Genomic DNA, 25,800 nt, shown 5'->3' with positions numbered 1-25,800 from the left:
TCAACCCGTGCCGGTCTGTGCCGCACGGCGCCAAGTGACTCCTGTTAAATATCTTATTATTTTATTTATTTATTCAAATCCATATAACGTGTACATAATCCATCCAGACCCTTATCTATCCCATCCCAGCTAAATGTATACTTGTATAAAGAGTACCTATTGTGTAAATTTTGTTAATTTGTAAAACTGTAACTTTGTAAATTGTAACTTGTACATTTGTAAATTGGATTTGTATTAGAGTTTATCTGTAGCATAATCTTGGCAGAAACATTTCACTGTGACTGTACACCGTACATTACATGTGATGAATAAGAGAATGTTGCATGTTGAATCTTGCTGGGTTAGCTAGCAGAGCCCGTAACTCCATCCCATCCTGAAGCCCAGGGGGTCAGGGTTGAGTGCCATGCTCCCGTCAGCCTCCAGTCCTCGGCCATGAGACCCAGGCCTGAGACCCCCGGCCATGAGACCCAGGCCTGAGACCCCCGGCCATGAGACCCAGGCCTGAGACCCCCGGCCATGAGACCCAGGCCTGAACCCCTGCCTTCCTCCAGGCTCCTGAGCGCCTGCCAGGAGCCCCAGGCCTGAGGCCCAGGCCAGGCGTCTGCGCTCGCCCAGGCTCGGCAGGGAGTCAGCTGTGAACGCAGCCAGTCGTGTGTGAGGGCGCTTAGCTCTAATGATCTCCATGTCCTCTCATACTGTGTGAGCCCTGCTGCTGGCGGTGGCTGGACAGCTCTGACCTGCTGAGAGAGAGACTGGCCCGGAATATGGCCCGGGTAAGTCCCTCTCCTGGCCTCGTCTCTCTCTCTCTGCTATTCTCTCTCTCTCTTTCTCCCTCTCTCTCTGCTATTCTCTCTCTCTCTCTCTCTCTCTCTCTCTCTCTCTCTCCCTCTCTCTCTGCCTCTTCCCACCGCCTCCTTCCGTATTCCTCTCTCTCCACCTTTCTCTCTCTCTAACTCTCCCCCCCCCCACCCCCTCCCTCCATGTCCTCTCCCTGCTCTGCCCCGCCTGCTCGCTCAGTTTGGCTCTCAGGGGCCCGCAGGGGCCAGGGAGGTTTACAACAGCCTTTTAGCTCCAGAGGATGGATGCTATTTATACTGCCATGCTGCCAGCCAGTCACAGAGGTCTGGAGAGGGGAACAGAAAGTACCCACACATGTCCCCATGGGGCAACATGGGGCATCAGCCTATTTCTTTTATTACCACGCTATTTTTTAATGGGCTGTGAATACAGAGTTTGTTCCCGAAGGGACTCACAATGGTCACATTCTTTCCCCCTGTAATGTCTTTTTGCGCTACATGGGTATTAAAGGGAGCCTTGTGTCTGCAGCTGCCGAGCACTTAAAACCCTGTCTGGTGTGGAACAGAGGGGTGAGACGCGTACTGCCCTAGAGACCCCGCTGGGCCCCAGAGCTGCCAACTTCAGTGACGCCCACAACTCTTATCTGTACTCTTATCTCCAGCCATGCCCCTGTCCATCTGACCACTACAACCAGCCACGCCCCTGTCCATCTGAACTGCCCCAGCCACGCCCCTGTCCATCTGACCACTACAACCAGCCATGCCCCTGTCCATCTGAACTGCCCCAGCCATGCCCCTGTCCATCTGAACTGCCCCTGTCATGCTCCTGTCCATCTGAACTACCCCAGCCACGCCCCTGTCCATCTGAACTGCCCCAGCCACGCCCCTGTCCATCTGAACTGCCCCAGCCACGCCCCTGTCCATCTGAACGGCCCCAGCCACGCCCCTGCCCATCTCACTTCCCCACCCAGTCATTAAAGACTATCTGCAGTGCAGCGGTCAGGGACCAGGTATTTCACGCCCTCTTGCGACATGGCGTCTCCCTCAGCGGGGGTTAGCCTCAGGCGGTCATGCGATTAGTCACGCTGTCTCACAGTCTCACTCAGAGACCCTTCCTGGACGAGTCGCTCACTCCTCCCAGCATCCTCTGCTGTTGTCGTCCCAGTGCTACAGTGACTGCCGCAAAACCGTGGTCGGTCGGCGGCCATTTTGGATCAAGGTCACCGTGCTGCGTGCGAGTCATCATCGCTGGGTATCTAGCATCCAGTCAGGCGGTCAAGAGAGACCACACAAGTCAGACGGTCAAGAGAGACCACACAGGTCAGACGGTCAAGAGAGACCACACAGGCACTTGTGTTGGATTACGAGGCCTTGCTCCCAGCCCTCTGGCCTTGAGGCTGGATTCACAGCCTCCTCTCTCTCTCTCTCCCCCCGGCTCGGTCTCCTGGCTCTGACCGTGAGGCCACAGCCTCGTCAGAACACAGCTACAAAGAGGCGCTACGTTGCTTAGATTTAGAATGAGGAATCCCTTATTTCATCCGCCATTGGTGTGTGGATGTGTGTGTGAAATGGTGAATGAGAGTCCATTGTAAAGCGCTTTGGATAAACGCGCTACAGTATATAAGTGCAGTGCATTTACCATTTACCATTATATACTTTTAATGAGCGAAAGCATGAGGATTTTCCTGCTTTTGAGGTATGATTATGAGTTTAGCAGTAAAGCAGCAGCGACTGCCCCAGCCACGCCCCTGTCCATCTGAACTGCCCTCAATGAGTGTCATCATTTGAAATAATGAAATGGGTGAATGTACTGAATGTTCCTCTCTCCACCAAACATTACATAACAGCTACTGTAGTTTTGTCAGGGGAAGAGATGACCTCATGGAGCTGATGTGCGGGAGCCGAGCTTACAGAGCCGACAGTTGCTCAGGTGTGACCTGCCTGATGCAATATGAGAAGTCTTTAGTGAAGACGGTAATACCGTAGGTGCTTTAGTGAAGACGGTAATACCGTAGGTGCTTTAGTGAAGACGGTAATGCCGTAGGTGCTTTAGTGAAGACGGTAATACCGTAGGTGCTTTAGTGAAGACGGTAATGCCGTAGGTGCTTTAGTGAAGACGGTAATGCCGTAGGTGCTTTAGTGAAGACGGTAATGCCGTAGGTGCTTTAGTGAAGACGGTAATGCCGTAGGTGCTTTAGTGAAGACGGTAATGCCGTAGGTGCTTTAGTGAAGACGGTAATGCCGTAGGTGCTTTAGTGAAGACGGTAATGCCGTAGGTGCTTTAGTGAAGACGGTAATGCCGTAGGTGTTGTCTATCAGCTTCCAAAGCCACATGCACTGTTCGTTTTCCTCCTAGTTTGTCCCTAGAGAGCAGCTCAGTCATAACATTGACTTAAGAGCTTATCGCAAATTAAAGCGCGGGCACCAGCGCCACATTTCTTCCTCACCCCTTGCTGCTCTTGGCTGGTCTGAAAAGCAACTCCTGCCAGCCAATAAAAGAAACCCAAGACACTCACACCCGCAGATGGAGAGATCGTATTGGTTGTCCTGACCTTACCTTCTGATGACGATTTTAGCTCATGGGTTTTTGAGTTACACACAATGATCATACTATACTTGTGGCACGTTCCGATGTTAATGCCACACTGTGTAGTCAGTGTTAAGCGTTCCTAGCATTGCTTATCTCAGTAGCTGTGCTCAGTGGACCCTGGGTTTGTGTGTGCAGGTCTAAGGACTTCAGTGGGTTCTGCTGATGGGCATCAGGGGTAATTGTTCCTGGGCTGAGGGGAGTTACCCCTGCCCCTGCCAGATGCCCCTGCCTAGCAGCACTAGCAGCCCCACCACTCTCCTCCACACCCAGTATCAACCACAGCCATTATCTATGGATGCTTAGACTTACTGTACAGTCTGTAATCATAAGTACAGTCTCTCATGAAGGAAGACATGTGAAAGAGTAGTAACTTGTTGAAAGGTTACAGGCTTATTTGTGGGACTTTGGGAGGCATACGTGAGTGCACAGAGCCAATATCAGGCTTGTTCTTGATGTACCCTGGAGGATGATTTTATATTTTGCTTGTCTTTAACATTAAATATTCTTGTGACTGCTGTTGTGGTAGGGACAGGGATTTTTTGCTGACTGAAGTCACATGTGACTGTATTTTATTTCTTATACCGTCAGAAGTTTGGGTCCTAGTCATACAGTAGCAACATGCCTTATGTTTTTGTCCAGGTGAGCTAACCTGGTCAGGAGAGCCTCAGTGAGAGCTTTTTCGGCGTATCTCTTCTCCTGCGCACTCTTTCTGTGGAGCGAGGAGTAGTTGCTGTTTGTCAGAAGGTAGATAACGTGGGCAAGCTCTCGTATTGACTGGCTCTCCTGGCCTCATTTACAAACCCACTTGACAGCTGAACCAAGCCTTTATTCCTGCGGGATTCTGGGAATGATTTAGATGGCTGCACAGAGTTTGGCAGGAGGCACCAAGAATGCTTTTTTTTTTTTATGATTCAGGTTGCTGTGTTTTGCTTTGTGCCCTTATATGGTGGTTTAGGGTTTACATGTCGGGACTAACCTTGTAATTGGACCACCTTGAGGATCTGAGGTATCACATATGTGACCTCTGACCTTTTGGGGCGCACTGCTACTGTTCTGGGAGGCCTCTGGGAGCCCCAGTGGTTTTAAACTCCACAGGGGTTGTTAAAGACTTGTTTAACCGTCTCCAACTCCAACAAATCCTCCATGTGTCCTTCTCGTTGTGAGGGCAGATGGGTGGTGTGTGTGTGTGTGTGTGTGGGTGTGTGGGTGGGTGGGTGGTGTGTTGTGTGTAGATACTGTGTGTGTGATTTTATTTGGCTACTTGCTGTGAATCCCACATTCCCAGAGAAAGAGTGTAAAGAAAGAACAGGTCCATGTCAGTGCGCTCTCTGTCTGAGAAACCTTGGAGCAATGCATCTCCCTTTTTATATTTTTCCTGCTCCACACACACACACACACACACACACACCCTGCTCCTCTCCTTGCCCTCTCCACTGTGACGTCTCACACTGTGCAGGATTCGGACAGTCTACTGCGGTATTTCCACAGACTTTAGCTCGCTGTTTGCACTTCAAAGGCAATATCCTGTCTGGATTCCAGCATGGCGGTTCTATTCTTATCCCTGAGACCCCAGTACAGATTACTGAAGCCCTACCTCTGCCAATCACACCGTTCCAAGATGGCCACCAGAATCAACAGAAACTGGGGTTAGATCCACAGCTCTGGGGTATAAGGGAAAGCTGAGGTTAAACCACTTAGATACTATGAATGGAAGAGAGTAAAAAAGACTGTATGCACACACTTGGGTTTAGAAAAGTGTTGTGTGTCATTGGAAGGGCTCACGAATAAGACCACAGTCTTTGGGTCCTACAGTATGTAGTGGAGGTTCAGCAGATAGCATAAATTGCTATCGCCTGTCTTCAAGTAAGACAAAGCTTCACAGAATGTGGGGCCTAACTTAGAGCAGCTGCTCTAATGTGAACCCTTTGATGTTTAATGTCTCTAGGTGAAAACGGGACCACAAGGTTTGGGGAAGTTGTTCCAGCTTCATTGGATTAGAGATATAATGTAGGCTGGGTTTCATTTCTCCCTTGGAATTCATTGACCACTTGCAGGATAGGAGAGGCAACTTGTCAGATTGAACATTGCGCTTGATCCCGGTCAGAGCTGCGTCTCACTCAGCGGTTGCAGGCCAGTTTGTACTTGGGCTTTTTCGTGTGTCCATCAGATCACTCCTCAGGTACTGTGGGAGTCACAGACAGACCAGCTCATCCTGACTAAGATTATTCTGTCAGTCTTGAGGAATGTGTTCATGATTCTCTGCTTTAAACCGTCTCCCTATCATACTGTCACACTTCTGCATGGCTTTATCAGTACACACACACGCGCGCACCCACACGATTCCGAACACAGCTGTGGTGTGTGTGTGCTCTGTGTGTGTACAGCATGTGTGTGTGTGCTCTGTGTGTGTACAGCATGTATGTGTGCTCTGTGTGTGTGTGTCCACATGTCTGGAACAAACGTCCAGAAAACTGCAGGTCTGCAGCTCTCAGTTCTTTTAAATCAAGACTTAAGACTTTTCTTTTTGCCGCAGCTTTTTATTAGATCAAATAATTATTCATTCATACACTGCACTGTAACTTTTATTCCTGTATTTTATTTTTCCTGCATTTTGTTTTAAATGTCCTTTTATTAATTTTGTTTTCATTTGTCCATGTCATTTTGTTTTATATGACCTTTTATGTGTTGCACTTGATGTTAATGTCTCATGTAAAGCACTTTGAATTGCCTTGTTGCTGAAATGTGCTCTACAAATTAACTTGCCTTGCCTTACTACAGTATTAACAGGTACAGTACAATCAGTGGTCTTGTGCACGTGTTGCGGCGGGGACAGAGCGAGGGGTGGGGTGGGTAGGATCTGTTTTTGTGGTGTGAGGTCTTGGCGCTGACCACACCGACGACCGCAGCCTCCTGCCGGAGGAGAGGGGTACAGAGAGATCGCGGCCAGGGCGGGAGGGGCAGCTACGTGCGGGGGAAGAGGGAAGCTTAGACCGAAACTAACATGGACGTCTGCTGGAGTTATTTATAATCGCTCGCTACTGTAGTAAGGGCACCGTAATCTAATGTTTACAAGACTCCCACATGGGAATCCCCCTAAGACTTTGGAACAGGTGAAGTTTATTGTCCTGCGGGGATCTTATCTTACGCCTCCGTATCCCTCTGGTTTTGGTTTTGGTAGTGGCCCATCACCCCGTTATCTCAGCTGGATAAAAGCAAATCTCTCGATATTGATAGCCACTTTAGCCTCGTTGAAATGAACTCGTTTATGTAAGTGATTTGGTGAGTTCTTAGTGTTCTGCCCCCCCCCCCCCGTGCGGTGCTTCCCAGGGACTGCGCGTCTGTTTGGATTAGGCTTGTAGTTTCCCTCCTCGATTCTAAACACGGGTGTCAGTCCATCCTCTGGAAATGGGCCCTGTGCGGCTACATGCCTGGATAAGAACACGCCGTCAGTGGACTCTGAATCACGTTCTCATAACCTTTGTAATAGTGACTCAACTCTGCTCTGCTGAGGTCATAGTGCTGCTCTGATGTCAGCTGTATATTGGGCACATGAGGCATGAGCAGTGGACCCGCATGTGTAAAGGAAAGGAAAGGAAAATGTCGGGGGGGGGGGGGGCTAGATCAAAAAGAGTCCCAGAAATAGTTGGAATAAGTCCCCTGTGTCAGTCTCTTATTTATATACTTATTTATACACCCTGTTGGGAACATACTGTATCTTTACTGGTAGTCAGGGTGTCATGTGACAGGGATCAGGAAGTGAGGAGCTCATTGTATGTATATCAATCATACATGAAGCTTTTCCATAATTCATGAAGTTTCCCATAAAGCTGTGATGTGTCGTGGTCGTAATGTAAGCAAGGCTGTAGTGAAAATGAACGGTATTCCGCTGTCGTCCAATCCTTCCTCATGGCCTCTTGTTTCAAACTGTGTGTTTATTTGGTGGGAAGCATCCTGCCTGGTCACCCCCTGATAACCACCCAGGCGCTGTGTCTGTGTGTGTGTTTGTGTGTGTGTGTGTGTGTGTGTGTGTGTGTGCGCGTGTCTGTGTGTTTGTATTCGAGGGCGAGTGAGTAAAAGACTGTGTGTGTTTGGGTATCTGTGGTCGTCTAATTAGTCTCCTTCCTACCGTGAGTCTTGTCCGGTGAGGCAGATTGTGGTGTTTGTGGTTTGTGTGTGTGTGTGTGTGTGTGTGTGTGTGTGTGTGTGTGTGTGTGTGTGTGTGTGTGTGTGTGTGTGTGTGTGTGTGTGTGTGTGTGTGTGTGTGTGTGTGTGTGTGTGTGTGTGTGTGTGTGTGTGTGTGTGTGTGTGTGTGTGTGTGTGTGTGTGTGTGTGTGTGTGTGTGTGTGTGTGTGGTGTTATCTGCTCAGAGCAGCTCCCCTGAGGCGGTGAGCGTCTGTCAGACAGCAGCACTTTAATGCAGGGGAGAGCAGCTCCTTCCTTCCTGTCACTGGTATACATAGCTGCTACACTGGGGGGGGGGTGACGGGCGACACACACACACACACACGCTACATACACACACACACACACGCACGCTACATACACACACATGCACGCTACATACATACACAAACACACACACACACACATGCACGCTACATACACACACGCATACACAAACACACCCAGGCATACACACAAACACACGCATACACAAACACACGCATACACAAACACACACACGCTACATACACAAACACACGCATACACAAACACACACACATACACAAACACACACAGGCAGGCTACATACACACACACACACACGCATACAAAAACGCACGCTACAAACACACACACACGCACACACACACATACATAGACCTACTGTAGATGGTAAACAAAGCTCATCGTAGTGATGGAGCGCAGTCGTCATAGCAACGGGAACCACAAATAAACCTATTCCAGCCCCAATTGGTCGATTCTCACTCTCTGCCTGGTTTCATGCGCTGGATGGAATGATGACAGGCCATTCATCTCCAGGCAGAAATCCACTCTCTTTAAAACCCATCAAGTTTAATATCCTCTCTAGGAGCCCAATGGGTCCAGCGCTGACATAGTCCTGCCCTGACACATTTATGACCCCACCTTTCCCCTCTTCTGTCTGGCTGTTATCGTGGGCCTCGGACTCTACTGACGGGGCTGCTGGTACTAGCTGCTACTGAAGGTGTCGTCTCTCTAGCCAACAGTTTGTGTTATAGTGCTTCTGTGACCTGGATGAGAATCATGGCTGTTGTATCATGTATTCTAGTGTTTCTGTGACCTGGATGAGTATCATGGCTGCTGTGTGTTCTAGTGCTTCTATGACCTGTGACCTGGATGTGTATCATGCTTGCTGTTTCTATTACTCCTGCTGCATAGACATACAGAAATGTAGGACAGTCTTGTGTATTAATCCAGATTTCAGTAGCAGCAGCAGTTAGTCGTTGTGTGTGTGTGCGTGTGTGCGTGTGTGCGTGTGTGCGTGTGTGCGTGTGTGCGTGCGTGCGTGCGTGCGTGTCTTGGATTCTGTGAAGTTTTCAGGGTGTGTATGGTGACTGTCAAAAGCAGCAGGTTCTAAACCTAATCTTACCATTAAGGCCCAAACACCAAACCTTTTACAGGGTTTGGTCAAGTAATCGAGGCAGTGTGTACTTGACCAACATTACAGCTAACCCTTACTTTATTACTAGGGCTGGGTTAAAAAAATCGATTCATTGATTCATGAATCCCAAAATCAATCTTTTATTTAATAAATGAATTAATAAATGAAGGAATTAATAGTTCATTAATTCATTCAATGATTCATTCATTCATTTTTGGAAATCAGTATCGATACCCAGCCCTATTTATTACTACATTATTACTAACCCTAACGGCACCACCAACGGTAGAAAGATGCAACGAGAGTCATGGTCACTTTACATTTTTAGGTGTGCTGTAAGAGGGCAATAAACATGAACCCAAGAAAGCTACGTTTCAGGTCATTCTCTCAAGCGAACGTTCATGTTAAAGTTTATGAAGACAGGCTAAATTATAGTGCCTCAGAAAACACAAAATTTCCCCTCTGCTAACTGCCGTTTGTTGTTTTCAAGGATATCTCAAAATAGATGGACACAAAGGCATGAGAGCTCCAAAAAGACAGTTAGTCATGGAGGGAGGATGTTGTTGCCCCCGGCTCCTGTGTGGCCCCTGGCGGTCCTGAAGAGGAGTAACCGAGGCTACGCCTTCCAAAGGGTGTCTTCTTCCACGGTGATCCCTCCGTCCCTCCCCTGCCCAGGCATCAGCTCACCCTCCTTCCCTTCCTTCCTTGCTTCCTGCCTTCCTTCCTTCACTTTTCACCCTTTCACCCTTGCTTGCAGTTGACCTCACATGTGACCTATTGTTGCAGTATTGGTAGTTAGTTAGCTCAGTAGATTTTATTTTAGTAGTCCAACAGGGGGAAGTTGTGTTGGTGTTGGTGGTGTTGAGGGCAATTAGTCCAGCAGGGGACTGCAAGTGGTCGACTGCTGACGGTTGTTGAGGGGGAAGAAGCGGTCATGGAGGCTGTTTGTCATGATGCTTCGTCATGATGCTTCGCCATCTGGAGTCTCTGGATGCTAAGCGCTGGAACAGACGACAACCCGTGCCGCTAGCGCCCTTTGTGATGGAGATGGTTTATACTCACCTGTCCCCAAATCAACAATCATCTCCTTTGTCTTGCTGGTGTTCAGGGCTAGGTTGTTATTTTGGCATCATATTACTACAGTACATTCCAGTCATATGAAACTGCATGAATATCAGTGGTGTCAACTAGAAATACCTGTTTGAACACAGGGGAACATAAGCAGCGTTGTTTTTTCATACTGGAAATCACACTGGAAACTGCTTTTCATCTTCATAACCAGCTCAGTGGCCTTGTGGTTAGTGTGTCCATCCTGAGACTGGAAGGGCGTGAGTTCGATCCCCGGCCGGGTCATACCAAGACTATAAAAATGGTACCCATTGCCTCCCTGCTTGGCACTCAGCATCAAGGGCTGGAATTGGGGGGCTACATCACCAAATGATTCCTGAGCGCGTCACCGCTGCTGCTCACCGCTCCCCCAGGGGATGGGTCAAATGTGGAGAACAAATTTCACACACTCAGGTGTGTGACAATCATTGGGACTTTAACCTTTAACTTTAACCTTAATTTAGGGTAGTTGTCATGACTGAGGCATACTGTAGCTGCTGGGTTTTCACTTGAACGGTTTCACAGCATAGCAACATCTTACTCAAGCATGACAGTTGATGAACCCTCCAACAACATCACTTTCTTCAGTTGTAAATATTTGATGCCGTAAATTATATACACTACAGCAGTGTATATCATTAACTTCCTCTATACATCATGGACTGAACTATTTTCCCACGTCCAGGGGATTCCATAGTGACAACAAAGACAAATTGCATCGTACTCCTAACCTCTCTGAGCAACAAACAGGAAATATTTACATTATTGTAAACCGTCAACAATCGTCCTTGTTTAAAGAAACCTTGTTTGACTTTACTCTCTACCAAACAAACATTTTCTGTGGGAATTTTGGGCTTGGGCTAGCCTTGCCCGTTGTGGGCTAACCCACGCTAGAACCATAGCTGCTATACCCACACAGCGAGCATGTTGTGGGGCTATTAGGGTTACTAGCTATTGTAACTATTAGCTTATAACAGTTCATTGAATGCTAGTTAAGTACTGTAGTACCCTATACTTTAGCTGCATCATCACATGCCCACAGTAGAAACTCCAGATATCCAGATAGTCCAGAGGATCATTTGTCGGTTTTTAGCCGTGTATAATGAGCCACATAAGTGAGGAACCACAAGACCACCACCGCTGCTGCTGCAGGGTTTCCTGGCGTCATGTGTTTAGAGGCTGTTGGTGGTGTCCATAGAGACCAGAGCGCGGAGAGGGGAGGGGAGGGGAGGGGGGAGGGGCACGGGAGGGGCACGGTCGATGGTTGAAACCACGCTGCCTGCTGTGAAGAAGCATGCTGTTCAGAGTAGGGCTGGGTTTAAAAAATCGATTCATCGATTCTGAATCAAATGATTCAGAATCGATTCATGAATCCCAAAATTGATCATTTATTTAATGAATGAATGAATAAATGAAGGTATGAATATTTCATTCATTCATTTATTTATTTTTGGAAATCAGTATCGACACCCAGCCCTAGTATTGATGTGTTGCATAACTTGGCAGTCATGTAATTAAGGTTACAGCTAAAAAAAAAAAAATGTTTTAGTAACACTAACCGAATCGATATTGAATCTAATCAAATCGAATTGAATCGTGATAATCGATTCTGAACCTTGTGAATCGGAATCAAATCGATTCTTGAAATTCGACTCGATACCCAGCCCAAGTCCAGAGATACTGCAGGGCCACAGTCCTGGCCCTCTTCATCTTTATGACGGCTGTTCTGTCGTCCGTCTCGGTGGAATCTCATTGCTCGGCTCTTCTACGTTAGCGTGCTGTAAGGCTGGGTTATTTTTCCTGGAACACGGTGTAACCCATGCAGGGCTTATCATTGGATTGATAAGGATAAGGCTTGTTATGGCTTTCAGATTAACTAGATCATGCTGGATGTGCTCATAGAATATCAGTAGAACAGCCACAGATGCTTCTGTGTGGAATAAGGAAATGATCAACACAGACATTCACTTACATTCAGGGCCACATATACTGTAGGTCAGTGGTAGCATTCCAAATGTTGGTTTCATATCCGTAGTGTCAGAATTCCATATTTAGATTTGGGGACTTGTTTGTTTGTTTGTTGTTTATTAAAGGGGCCCGCGGGGGTCCCAGGTTCGATCCCCGCCTCCAGAGTGTGCTGGAGTGTCCTTGAGCAAGATCAATTTGACCAAGACCAATATGAAAAACATGCAGAAGAACAGAACACTTCTGTCAGTGTGTGTGTGTTTGCCTCAACACCATGTGATGTGCAAAAATCCACTGTATGACAATAAAAAGTGTATATATATATATATATATATATATATATATTACTGGGACTGTAATTACTTCGTTGACTGTTTCTTTGAACCGTGTTATTTTCTCTTCCAGAGAAGCTGTTCAACTCCCACGGACCTGAGCTCCGACGCTCCTTGTTCTCCCTGAAGCAGCTGTTCCAGGTAACAGACCAGAGCTGGTCTCACGCAGCATCTCTCCCCCAAATACACAACCCTCTCTCTGGGAACAGCCATGGACACGGCTCTGACCTCTTGACCCATCTGAAATAGTGGAAGAAGGAACTGAAGAAGAGTTGCGGAGTGAGAGAGAGGCTTGGTCTGGAGGGGAGGGAGGGAGAGAGGGAGGGAGGGAGAGAGAGAGGGAGAGGAAACGCATACCAGCCATGCCAGAGACTTAATTGTAATCATTTCTGAGATCAAGGAGAGATAAGAGGCTAAATCAAGCCGGGAAGAAAACAAGGTCTAGTAATTGTTCGCTGACACTGAGCTCCCTCATTGGTTACTCTCAGATATGGGTCTGAGCTCCCTCATTGGTTACTCTCAGATATGGGTCTGAGCTCCCTCATTGGTTACTCTCAGATATGGGTCTGAGCTCCCTCATTGGTTACTCTCAGATATAGGTGGTCACTTTGTCTTTTGAATTTGCTTTGAAAGCTGTTTACTTCCTTGTCTATTAATTGTTTATTCTTACATATCTTGCAGGACGATAAAGACTTGGTACCCGAGTTTGTGAACTCTGAAGGGCTGACGTGTTTCATAAAAGTGGGAGCAGAAGCAGACCACAACTACCAGAACTACATATTGAGAGGTACTGAACCAGTTGATCAATGATGGAGGTCTGGTATTGAAGAGTCAATGCTGAGAGGAAGTAGTACACCAGAACAGAATTGTAGATCAGACTCAAGATTTATTGAGTCCAACAGCAGACAGATCCTGGATCAGTCACAGAGACACACTCCATTCAGAGTATAACAGCAGACAGGATCCTGGGTCAGTCACAGACATACACCATACAGTGTGCTCTTATCAGACAACATAGCATTGAGTTTGAGCCATCTTTATAGTCAGGGTGTGGCTGATTCTATACATAGTTCAGTCTTATGACCGTATACATCAGTGCATCAGTGCCTTGCTGGCTTTTACTGTTTGCACCTGGGCTTCTCTCTATTCCTAGATTCTGAATATATAGTTCCTGGAACTGGGAATAACTTAAGAACAGGAAAAACTGGACTAGAGTCAGCAGAAAACCTCTTATCACCAGTGGACTTGCCTATACTGTACGACTGGTATATGGATATGTGCTGAGATCATCTGTATCAGACTGGGGATCTATTTCAAATACGGTTTGGTTGCCGACCCCTCTGATTTCACTAGCGATCTCCAGGAAATAGCCTGTTGCACCCCAGGCTGTGAGAAGTGATATTTATCCCTGAAAGACATTTCATCGTCGGTCCATTACAGATGTAAAGTTTGTGATTGGCTTGGAAAAAGTCATGCACCGCTTTGAGAGAATACTGTAGATACTCCCTAAAGTGGTGGGACCGGACAGTCCAGCCCGCGGCGGCCGGAGGCTCGGTGTCCGTGCTCCAAACCCTCGGTCTCACACACCGCGGACGGAGGGAGCAACGGCACGGAGGACGACAGGAAGACGACAGCGCGGCAGACTAGACGAGCGTCCGTGTGACGGGCTCCTGCTTTTCCTTCTCCATCGCCAACACAAACACCAGGGCCCCTCCGGTCCCCACTAGTGTCTGCGCGGGGGCACATGGGGCTCAGTCCAGGCCGACCGCTGCGCGTGGAAACGGGCCGGTATCCCACTCTGTCCCAGCACAGCCACAGACACGACTATACTCCTGCGTCTGTCTGGAACCAGACCACTGAGAGAGAGAACCGGACCACAGAGAGAGAGAACCAGACCACAGAGAGAGAGAACCAGACCACTGAGAGAGAGAACCAGACCACAGAGAGAGAGAACCAGACCACAGAGAGAGAACCGGAACACAGAGAGAGAACCAGAACACAGAGAGAGAACCAGACCACAGAGAGAGAACCAGACCACAGAGAGAGAACCAGAACACAGAGAGAGAGAACCAGACCACAGAGAGAACCAGAACACAGAGAGAGAGAACCAGACCACAGAGAGAACCAGAACACAGAGAGAGAGAACCAGACCACAGAGAGAGAACCGGAACACAGAGAGAGAACCGGAACACAGAGAGAGAGAACCAGACCACAGAGAGAGAACCGGAACACAGAGAGAGAGAACCAGAACACAGAGAGAGAACCAGAACACAGAGAGAGAGAACCAGACCACAGAGAGAGAACCGGAACACAGAGAGAACCGGAACACAGAGAGAGAACCGGAACACAGAGAGAGAACCGGACCACAGAGAGAGAACCGGAACACAGAGAGAGAGAACCAGACCACAGAGAGAGAGAACCGGACCACAGAGAGAGAACCGGACCACAGAGAGAGAGAACCAGACCACAGAGAGAGAACCGGACCACAGAGAGAGAGAACCAGAACACAGAGAGAGAACCAGAACACAGAGAGAGAGAGAACCAGACCACAGAGAGAGAGAACCAGAACACAGAGAGAGAACCAGAACACAGAGAGAGAGAACCGGAACACAGAGAGAGAACCACAACACAGAGAGAGAACCGGAACACAGAGAGAGAACCGGAACACAGAGAGAGAGAACCAGACCACAGAGAGAGAACCGGAACACAGAGAGAGAGAACCAGACCACAGAGAGAGAACCAGACCACAGAGAGAACCAGACCACAGAGAGAGAACCAGACCACAGAGAGAGAACCAGACCACAGAGAGAGAACCAGACCACAGAGAGAGAACCAGACCACAGAGAGAGAACCAGAACACAGAGAGAGAGAACCAGACCACAGAGAGAGAACCGGAACACAGAGAGAGAGAACCGGACCACAGAGAGAGAACCAGAACACGGAGAAAGAACCAGACCACAGAGAGAGAGAACCAGACCACAGAGAGAGAGAACCAGACCACAGAGAGAGAGAACCAGACCACAGAGAGAGAGAACCAGACCACAAAGAGAGAGAGAACCAGACCACATAGAGAGAACCGGACCACAGAGAGAGAGAACCAGAACACAGAGAGAGAACCGGACCACAGAGAGAGAACCAGACCACAGAGAGAGAACCAGACCACAGAGAGAGAACCAGAACACAGAGAGAGAGAGAACCAGAACACAGAGAGAGAGAGAGAACCAGAACACAGAGAGAGAGAGAACCAGACCACAGAGAGAGAGAACCAGACCACAGAGAGAGAACCAGAACACAGAGAGAGAGAACCGGAACACAGAGAGAGAACCACAACACAGAGAGAGAACCGGAACACAGAGAGAGAACCGGAACACAGAGAGAGAGAACCAGACCACAGAGAGAGAACCGGAACACAGAGAGAGAGAACCGGACCACAGAGAGAGAACCGGACCACAGAGAGAGAACCGGACCACAGAGAGAGAACCGGACCACAGAGAGAGAACCAGACCACAGAGAGAGAACCAGACCACAGAGAGAGAACCAGAACACAGAGAGAGAGAACCAGACCACAGAGAGAGAACCGGAACACAGAGAGAGAGAACCGGACCACAGAGAGAGAACCGGACCACAGAGAGAGAACCAGAACACGGAGAAAGAACCAGACCACAGAGAGAGAGAACCAGACCACAGAGAGAGAGAACCAGAACACAGAGAGAGAGAACCAGACCACAAAGAGAGAGAGAACCAGACCACATAGAGAGAACCAGAACACAGAGAGAGAACCAGAACACAGAGAGAGAACCAGACCACAGAGAGAGAGAACCAGACCACAGAGAGCAGAACCCAGGCAGCTGAATAAGAGCGGGATTAGGGCTGACAGGCTCCCTACCCTACCTGGATTCATTAAGAGTGGGGGCTGATCTCTATTCTGTGTTTGTGCCTTTTGGTCACTCTGGTCACTATCTCTCTCTCTGTCTCTCTCTATCTCTCTCTCTCTCTCTCTCTCTCTCTCTCCCTCTCTCTCTTTCTCTCTCTCTCTCTTTCTCTCTCTCGCTCTGCCTCTCATCCATCCATCTCTGCCTCAACCTCTCCCTCCCTCTCTCTCTCTCCCTCCCTCTTTCTCTCTCTCTCTCCCTCTTTCTCTTTCTCTCTCTCCCTCCCTCTTTCTCTCTTTCTCTCCCTCCCTCACTCCCTCTCTCTCCCTCCCTCTCTCTCTCTCTCTCTCTCTCTCTCTCTCTCTCTCTCTCTCTTTCTCTCTCTCTCTCTCTCTCTCGTCCAGCCCTGAGCCAGATCATGCTGTTTGTGGACGGGATGAACGGAGTCATCAACCACAACGAGACGGTGCAGTGGCTCTACGTCCTCAGCGGGAGCCTGGTGAGTTCTGGTTCTGGTTCCACTGCGCTACACATGACCGGGCCAGCACCGGGCCTCAGTACTGGACTGGACTGGACTGGACTGAACTGCTGCGTGATCGCATCATCCCGTGATGGATAAGAGAGATCTACAGTATGGGTGAAGTGTTGTTGACCCTGACTGTTCAGTGTACAATGGTTACGTTGACAAATGGATCATTAAGGGGTTTGTCCAGTGAAACAGAGTTGGACTGTGTGAACATCACTTCTGTTCTGGGAAACCTTTGAGACCACCCTCGTTGTCCTGCTTGTAGAACTTTCCCCTGCTGCAGCGGTCGACTAAAACCAGTGTGTGAATCTGAGATTTAGGCTGCTTGTTCCTTGTGGACTATTTTATAATATGTGGACTAAATCTTGTGGACCGCGATATGAAATATCATACTCTACATTCAGTTGTCTCTCAGAGGACAGTGGTAAAGTCTCATTTCACAGACGTCGACGGCGTGTAGTTAATCAGGCTGTCTTACTTCTCTGATCGCTCTCTATGGAGAAGTGAAAGAAGCAGTTATGATAACTGACAAGTAACTTCCACTGAACATCCTCAGAGAGGAACCTCTAGTAGGAGAGTAACCTCCACTATGTGACTGAAGAGGAATAGAAAAGAGATACGTGACTAATTTCAGTCACGGGAAATTCTGTTGTTTTGTATTGAAAGTTTGAGCGACAGTCTCACAGTTAGTGCTAATCAGCATTCACTGCAGGTACTGCAACACATGATGAACGGATTGAGACCTTCGGCTATATGTTGGCTTGTCAGTAGGACCTTATTTGATGTGTGCCATCGCCATCTGGTGGAGAGACAGTGTAAAGGTTTCTCTCTTCAGTCACGGCTGGTGGTGAAGACAGCGCTGAAGCTGCTCATTGTGTTCGTGGAGTACACCGAGTCCAACAGCCCCCTGCTCATCCAGGCTGTCAACACTGTGGATGGCAAGAGAGGTAGGCCAGCTGAGGACATGCATGCACACACGCGCACATACACACACACACACACACACACACACTTAAAGTGATTGGCCCATATACTCCACAAGCTAGGTCCACTCTGTGGTCCAGAGTCCAAACATGACCTAAACACAGAGAGAATAAATGAGTGCATCAAGTGATGTGTGTTTGTACAGTATATTGTGTGACAGACATAGCTGACTGTGTGTGCATGTGCGTGCGTGTGTGTGTGTGTAGATGTAAAGCCGTGGTCTTACCTGACGGAGATCCTGGAGGAGAAGAACGGTTCAGATACTGAGCTGCTGATCTTCACCATGACCCTCATCAACAAGGTGACTCACTGAGACGGGAGAGAGGCTGCATGATGTTCACAGACTGAGGATTCAACATGTATTTGACTGTGTGTGTGTGTGTGTGTGTGTGGGTGTGTGTGTGTGTGTGTATGTGTGTGTGTATGTTTTGTGTGTGTGTGTATGTGTGTGTGTATGTGTGTATGTGTGTATGTGTGCGCGTGCGTGTGCCTGTGTGTGTGTGTGTGTGCGTGCGTGCGTGTGTATATGTGTGTGTGTGCCTGTGTGTCTGTGTGTGTGTGTGTGTGTGTGTGCACGCGCGTGTGTGTATATATGTGTGTGTGTGTGCCTGTGTGTGTGTGTGTGCGCACGCGTGTGTGTATATATATGTGTGTGTGCGTGCGTGCGTGTGTGTGTGTGTGTGTTCTCAGACCCTAGCCGCGCTGCCAGACCAGGACTCGTTCTATGACATGACGGACAGCCTGGAGCAGCAGGGCATGGAGGCCATCATGCAGAAGCACATGAGCAGCCGGGGCACCGAGCCGGACCTCAAACAGCTGTTCATCACCTACGAGGTTCTGACCCGCTCCTCTCCTGACCTGCTCCTCTCCTGACCTGCTCCTCCCCTGACCTGCTCCTCCCCTGACCTGCTCCTCCTCTGACCTGCTCCTCTCCTGACCTGCTCCTCCCCTGACCTGCTCCTCTCCTGACCTGGTCCTCCCCTGACCTGCTCCTCTCCTGACCTGCTCCTCTCCTGACCTGCTCCTCCCCTGACCTGCTCCTCCCCTGACCTGCTCCTCCCCTGACCTGCTCCTCCTCTGACCCTCTCCTGACCTGCTCCTCCCCTGACCTGCTCCTCCCCGGACCTGCTCCTCTCCTCACCTGCTCCTCTCCTGACCTTCTCCTCTCCCTCTCCTGACCTGCTCCTCTCCTCACCTGCTCCTCTCCTCACCTGCTCCTCTCCCTCTCCTGACCTGCTCCTCTCCTCACCTGCTCCTCTCCTGACCTGCTCCTCTCCCTCTCCTGACCTGCTCCTCCTCTGACCTGCTCCTCGCCTGCCCTGCTCCTCCCCTGACCTCACTAATATTACACCGCCTTCAGCCCCAAGCTCATTTGAGGTTTTGGATGCTTCTGCAGAGAGACTATGCCTGTGCATTGTTGGTTACAATAATAACCAACAATAATAATTGTATAATCATCATCATCATCATCATCATAATAAAAATAATAATAATAATAATTATTATTATTATTATTATCATCAATATTACTATTATTATCGTTATTGTTTTTATTATTTTTATTATTATTATAATTATTATTATCAATATTCATATTATGATCGTTATTTTTTTTATTTTTTTTACATTATCATAATTATAATCATCACAATCATACTAATTATAATAATTATAATTAATTATATAATAATAATATAATATATAATAATATATAATTATAATTGTAATTTTAATTAATTTAATTGTAATTGTATATTACATGAATGTTATCCATGTGTATTAACCCTGCGTGTCCCGTGGTGGTAGGCGGCGCTGCGGTACGAGGACGGGGAGGTGGACCAGGCCTCTCCTCACATCCGCCGGGAGCGCCGCAGGGTGAGCGCCGGGGAGCAGGAGGGCCGACGCAGCCGCCGCGTCTCCGCTCAGAACCTCCCCGACGTCCCCCCCGCCTCCCCCCCCACCTCCCCCTCCCCACCCCTCTCCCCCGCCTCCTCCTACTCCTCTTACAGCCCCTTCACCGGGCCCAGCAGGACCACCTCCCCCCTGTCCTCCGAGCCCTGCAGCCCCTCCCCCGTCACGCCCACCTTCGGCCCCTCGGACGCCGGCTCACTGAGGGCCTCTCCTCTGCCGCCCCCTGGGGTCAGCAACGGTACTGCGGCCTCCCCCTCCCCGTCTACCGCCGAGCAGGAGCCCAAGACCACCACCAGCCCGTGAGTCTGACCGGTTGTGTGTGTGTGTGTGTGTGTGTGTGTGTGTGTGTGTGTGTGTGTGTGTGTGTTCGCGGGCTGGCGGGCATGTGTGTGTGTGCCTGTGTATGTGCGTGTGTGTGCATATGTGTGTGTGTGTGTGTGTGTGCCTGTATATGTGCATGTGTATGTGCGTGCGTGTGCATGTGTGTGTGTGTGTGTGCCTGTGTATGTGTATGTGCGTGTGTGCATATGTGTGTGCGTGTGTCTGTGTCTGTGTATTTGTATGTGCGTGTGTGTGCATGTGTGTGTGTGTGCCTGTGCATGTGTATGTGCGTGTGTGTGCATATGTGTGTGTGTGTGTGTGTGCCTGTGTATGTGTTTGTGCGTGTGTGTGCATATGTGTATGTGTGTGTGTGTGTGTGCCTGTGTGTGCATGTGTGTGTGTGCATGTGTGTGTGTGTGTGTGTGTGTGTGTGTGCACCTGTGTAGGCTGAGCTGCTATGTATAAAGTGGCTCACTGCTGTAGCTGTGCTGCAGTCCATCCACACTAGTCGATCAAGTGCTCTTGATCTGAGCTTCTCCACTTGTGTGGCAGATAGCGGAAGATCTCACATCCTCAGCCCAACAGTATAAGCACACTTTTGCTTTCTGCTATCTTGAATGAGGTGAAAGACTTGAGATGAAGACAGAAGCATTTTTGGAAGGGTTTGCTTCCATGCATCCAAGAATTTCAAAATAGCAGTGTGCCTCTACCACCTCTAGGTGGCAGTGCAAAAACATTCCGACTCCCCCCTCTCTCTCTGAGTCAGACTCGCCCGGGTGTTGATCCATCCTGAGGTAAAGAAAACCACCGTCCTGTCAACTCCAGTCACTGTGTTTCTGTTTCTACAGCTGAACAGAGACACAGTGTTCAGGTCTGGAATGAGAAAACCCACGTGAGCGCGCTGTCCCTGGCAAAAACAGGGTTTATTCAGCAAAATATATCCTCACCGAAACGAGAGGTTTGGCCGAGTAGCAAGACAACGTCCTAGTAGGCTGAGAAGGGACCAGACGGTTCATGTTCAGAAACGTAATTAGCTCCAAAAATCAACTTCCGTTTTCATTATCCTGTGAGAAAATATAGAAATAGTTGTTCTCAGCTCAGGTTAGATCCATTGTCTGAAGACCCATGTTGGACAGGTATGTGAGGTTCAACAGGCTGGCCTCTCCTCCCCAAACCACCCAAATTGCTACGTGCCGTTCCAAGTATAGCTCCTGGCTAAAGCCGAACATTTTATTCAGCTGACTGGCCTCGCGCAGAAGTGGAAAGCAAATGTTTTATTTGGAAACCACTTTTCTCTTCGTTCAACCTACAAGAATTTTTCTTCTCTGTGTTGCGTAAGCCGTCTTTTGGTCATGTTTGGGTTCTGGACCACAGAGTGGACCTAGCTTGTGGAGTATATGGGCCAATCAGTTTAAGTGTGTGTGTGTGTGTGTGTGTGTGTGTGTGTGTGTGTGTGTGTGTGTCTGTCTGCTAGCCTGTGTGTGTGTGCGTGTGTTTGTGTGTGGCTATGTGTGTGTGTGTGTGTGTGTGTGTGTGTGTTTGTCTGCTAGTGTGTGTGTGAGTGCATGTGTGTTTGTGTGTGGCTATGTGTGTGTATGTGTGCATGTGTCTGTGTGGGTTTGTGTCTGTCTGTGTGTGTGTGTTTGCTTGCTTGCCCAGAACAGCCTCAATGTAAACTCTCATATTAATCTCTCATTGACTTATCATGAGAGATGATTGAGAAACTGCAGGGTCTCACTAGCCTAGTTCAATAGTCTGGCTTCTGCCTTGAAGTCTCCATGTTTTCCCCGGTGCTGTTGTTTTTGCGGTAGTCTACTACAGCTGTCTGAATGCATAAGGGAACAGTGATGCCATTACTAAAGGGCAATCAACGTGTCCTTGGATGAGAACATTTCCTTGCACTTTTGCAGTCAACTATAGTCCATTTGCAATCAGGAGCAGGTCAGTGGAGGTCTGTCCTATGTGTTCTCTGTCCAGTGCTTCTTGGTCACTGCATGCCTATATCTGGATATGGGTTTATAGGCGGCTAGTCCCTCCTCTGGACTGATGGCTTCTGCTGTGGGTCTCTCTTTCGCTCTCTCTCTGGGTTGGTGTTGGGTGTTTTAACCCGTTTCTCATCTAACCACTATTTTCCACCTCTCTCTCTCTCTCTCTCTCACCCTCTCTCACCCTCTCACCCTCCCTGGTTGTAACACTACCACCCCCGACCACTAGGAGTCGCTCTTTCCTCAGCCACCACATGTCTGCTCTGGGGATTTCTAGGAGGTCCAGGTTGTTCAACAAAGCGGGGTCCATCTCTGAGGAGCCCTCCCCAGCCGTGAGCAGGTCTGTGACCCCCCAACCACCACAGACCTTTCGTCTTTCATCTAACGTCACGTGCAATTTCCCTCCAGGGATCAATGAAGGACATACTACTGCTACTACTACTACTACTACTACTACTACTACTGTTTACTCACTCACTCACTCACTCACTCACTCACTCACTCACTCACTCACTCACTCACTCACTCACTCACTCACTCACTCACTCACTCACCGGCTGTGTCTCAATACTCTAAAATGATCCTTTCCTTGGCTCCTCATCACCACCACCACCTTGATCACCACTGATTGGGAGAACGACTGGTACAGAATACGACCGAGTTTCAACGTTCCTCCTGTCGTGACCTGTCTGTCTATATCAGAGGTCATGAAGGACATGACCTGAGGAATGGAAGCATCTCTGAGACAGCCAGTTAGCCATAGCCTTGTTCTACCAGGACTATTACAAACTAACTAGCAGGATTTCTGGGGCCGTCTACCTCACATGTAAGATTGAGCTTTCACTAAACCCACTTTCTGAAATACCCTCGCTCTACAATGTCCTAATTGTGTGTGTGCATCAAGGTTATTATAGTTAACGAAAACTAACAAAAAAACGAAATCTAAGTGTGAAAAAACGTTTTAGTTAACTGAAATAAAAATAAAAACTACGCTTTACAAAAAAACGATAACTAACTAAAACTGTATTGTGTGTTTACAAAACTAACTAAAATAAACTACAATTATTGAGAATGTCATTAGTTTTAGTGTTTTTCATTTCATACATAAGCCTAGTATTTTGGGTGGATATGAAATCTATCCTCCATTTTTCCTTTAGCTGTGCCCCTGCGCAGAAGTAACCTGACATGCACCAGATAGTTTGTTTCACACGGAGTGAAACAACTTGAGCTCGCGAGATCAGGATAGTATCACGAGTCTAGCGCAGAAGAAAAAAAAAGAAGAAAAAAGCCAAGGCTAGCGCAGAAGAAAAGAAGACTTAAACTTATACTGAAGCTAATAAAAACTAAACAAAAACTAAGCATTTAAAAAAATAAAGAATAAAATAAACTTGCAAACCTGCTTTAAAAACTAATCAAAACTAAACCGAAATTTATAACAAAAAGTTAAAACAATACAGTATAAAAATAAAAACAAATGAAAAAAGCAAAACTATTATAACCTTGGTGTGCATGAAGCTTCACAGTTAAACCGTACTTTTATGCAATATTATGCAATACTGTGTCTTTTTCCTCACACCAAACCAGTGTGTGATGACTCATCATGAGACTCCAAATGAACAATACAATCCACATCACAAAGACGCTTCCACACTCAGACTGACAGCGTTTTTTCTTGAGCTGCGTTGGCACCGGAACATCCAGGAACTCTGAGAAGGGAAGCGGGAGTTCTGGCTAATTAAAGTCTCTTCTGAAAGGAGAAGATTAGTGTTTGGAGCCCCAAACAGGGCTTATACACCACTCTCTCCCCCTCCACACTCGAGTGAATCGGCTGAAAAACACTTTAGTTCATCCTCTGCTTGGTGATGTCAGCCTCGCCAAGAGGTCTTAACCACAGGACAGGTTCCAATAAGGTTGTCTAGGGATTTAGCTAAAACTAGCCAGCTTGATTGGAATACGGAAAATAGATTTAATACAGTCTCGTTTTTCATTCAGATGAAGGGCTTTTAAGTCAAGGCAACATTGAATTCAATGGAAATTTGGAAGAAAAACTTCCAAATCAGTATAAGGAAGGCGGCACCTCCATCTTGTGTTGTCCACAGCTGGCTCCTGAAATGCAGCTCTATTTAAAACATGTTGACACTGCAGCCTTCCATGATGGAGGTTTTAGCCTACTGTAAGTGGACGGTACTAGGGCTGGGTATCGATTCGAATTTCAAGAATCGATTCGATTCCGATTCACAAGGTTCAGAATCGATTATCATGATTCAATTCGGTTAGTGTTACTAAAACCTTTATTTTTTTTTGCTGTAACCTTAATTACATGACTGCCAAGTTACGCAACACATCAATACTAGGGCTGGGTATCGATACTGATTTCCAAAAATGAATGAATGAATGAATCATTGAATGAATTAATGAACTATTCATTCCTTAATTTATTCATTCATTCATTAAATAAAAGATCGATTTTGGGATTCATGAATCGATTCTGAATCATTTGATTCAGAATCGATTAATCTATTTTTTTAAACCCAGCCCTAGACGGTACGGTAAGTTTCTGGAGTCTGGCCAGCTCCCAGATCCAGAAAACAACAGACAAGATGGTATTTTCATCGCAGCATAATTCTGTCCTGAGCTACCCTTGCATCATGGTTTAACCGCTCTGGTCATTTGAACTCACCCTGAACGCTAATACAGTAACATCCACAAAACTCACACCAAAGTCAAGCCTTCCTGAAATGAACATCAACAGTTACAGTATTTGTTCCAATTCATCATTCAGCAAGAACTATATACCCAGTACTGAAACTGAGACGGTAAATATCATATAGGATAGTCTTAACTAATTCCAACGTGGCTGTGTGCCTTTGCAGAAACTCAAGGTTTGTTTTCTTTGCTCTGCACGACTTCAGCTAGAGGCGAAGTTTAAAATGATGAGTTGCAGAAATGGAGCTAATGGGTCCCTGTAGTTGTGAGAACCGCAGGACGCGCTGCGGCTCAGCGTCCCCATCAATCAGCCTTTAGGAGGAAGGAGACGGAGGCGTGAAGACCGGGCTCAGCTAGCGGCTCGGCTCAGCCCACCAGTGACATGAGGCTGGAACACTCACTCAGACTGGGGGGGGGGGGGCATTCAAACTGAGCAGCGTAGTCGAGTCGTTGAGGCACATGAGCACACTCACACATGCAAGCGCGCACACACACACATGCAAGCGCACACACACACACACGCAAGCACACACACACACATGCACGCACACACGCACGCTCACACACACAGTTTATATACACACAATGAGACGCACCACACACAGTGGTACACACACACATACACACACACACACACACACACACACACACACACACACACACACACACACACACACACACACACACACACAGTCTGCCACCCTCCCTTGTTTTGGATCCCTGTCTCAGTGGACTAGACTAACAGGAAACACTGTTGTTTGGAGACGAGGCGCTGAAGCCGCCTCTCTCCACTCCCCGCCTTGGCTGTCCCTCACGCTCTCCCCCTCTGTGTGTGTGTGTGTGTGTGTGTGTGTGTGTGTGTGTGTGTGTGTGTGTGTGTGTGTGTGTGTGTGTGTGTGTGTGTGTCTTGTTTTCTTCCCCGGTCTGTCCACAGCCCGTCTCCCACAGACGGCGCTGGCCCTGAGAAGCAGCAGTCACACGCGCTCTCTGAACAGGGGAACAAGTCAGAGGGCAGAAGCACCTTTAAGTGAGTACCATCCACTACCTACAGTACCAGGGCATAGGGGCTGGTACCATCCTCTACCTACAGTACCAGGGCATAGGGGCTGGTACCATCCAC

The 25,800-nt window shown here is 48.0% G+C and overlaps 1 protein-coding gene across 1 annotated transcript in view; it reads left to right on the top strand.

The window, feature by feature from the left end:
• Positions 1 to 25,800, top strand: part of fhod1 (formin homology 2 domain containing 1) — a gene marked incomplete at its 5' end in the record, with an annotated part of 59,966 nt that overhangs the window by 16,654 nt on the left and 17,512 nt on the right. Inside the window, 8 exons of the mRNA XM_084437346.1 lie at positions 12,449 to 12,516; positions 13,057 to 13,162; positions 16,652 to 16,746; positions 17,609 to 17,720; positions 17,964 to 18,058; positions 18,448 to 18,591; positions 19,564 to 19,967; positions 22,204 to 22,314. Of these exons, the coding sequence (XP_084293472.1) occupies positions 12,449 to 12,516; positions 13,057 to 13,162; positions 16,652 to 16,746; positions 17,609 to 17,720; positions 17,964 to 18,058; positions 18,448 to 18,591; positions 19,564 to 19,967; positions 22,204 to 22,314 (1,135 nt within the window). The remainder of the gene's footprint in view (positions 1 to 12,448; positions 12,517 to 13,056; positions 13,163 to 16,651; positions 16,747 to 17,608; positions 17,721 to 17,963; positions 18,059 to 18,447; positions 18,592 to 19,563; positions 19,968 to 22,203; positions 22,315 to 25,800) is intronic.

This window comes from Borostomias antarcticus (genome assembly GCF_949987555.1).
Source record: "Borostomias antarcticus genome assembly, chromosome: 4".
Lineage (NCBI taxonomy): Eukaryota > Metazoa > Chordata > Actinopteri > Stomiiformes > Stomiidae > Borostomias > Borostomias antarcticus.
Note: the sequence above shows the minus strand (reverse complement) of the source record. Positions and strands in the feature narration are given on the sequence as shown.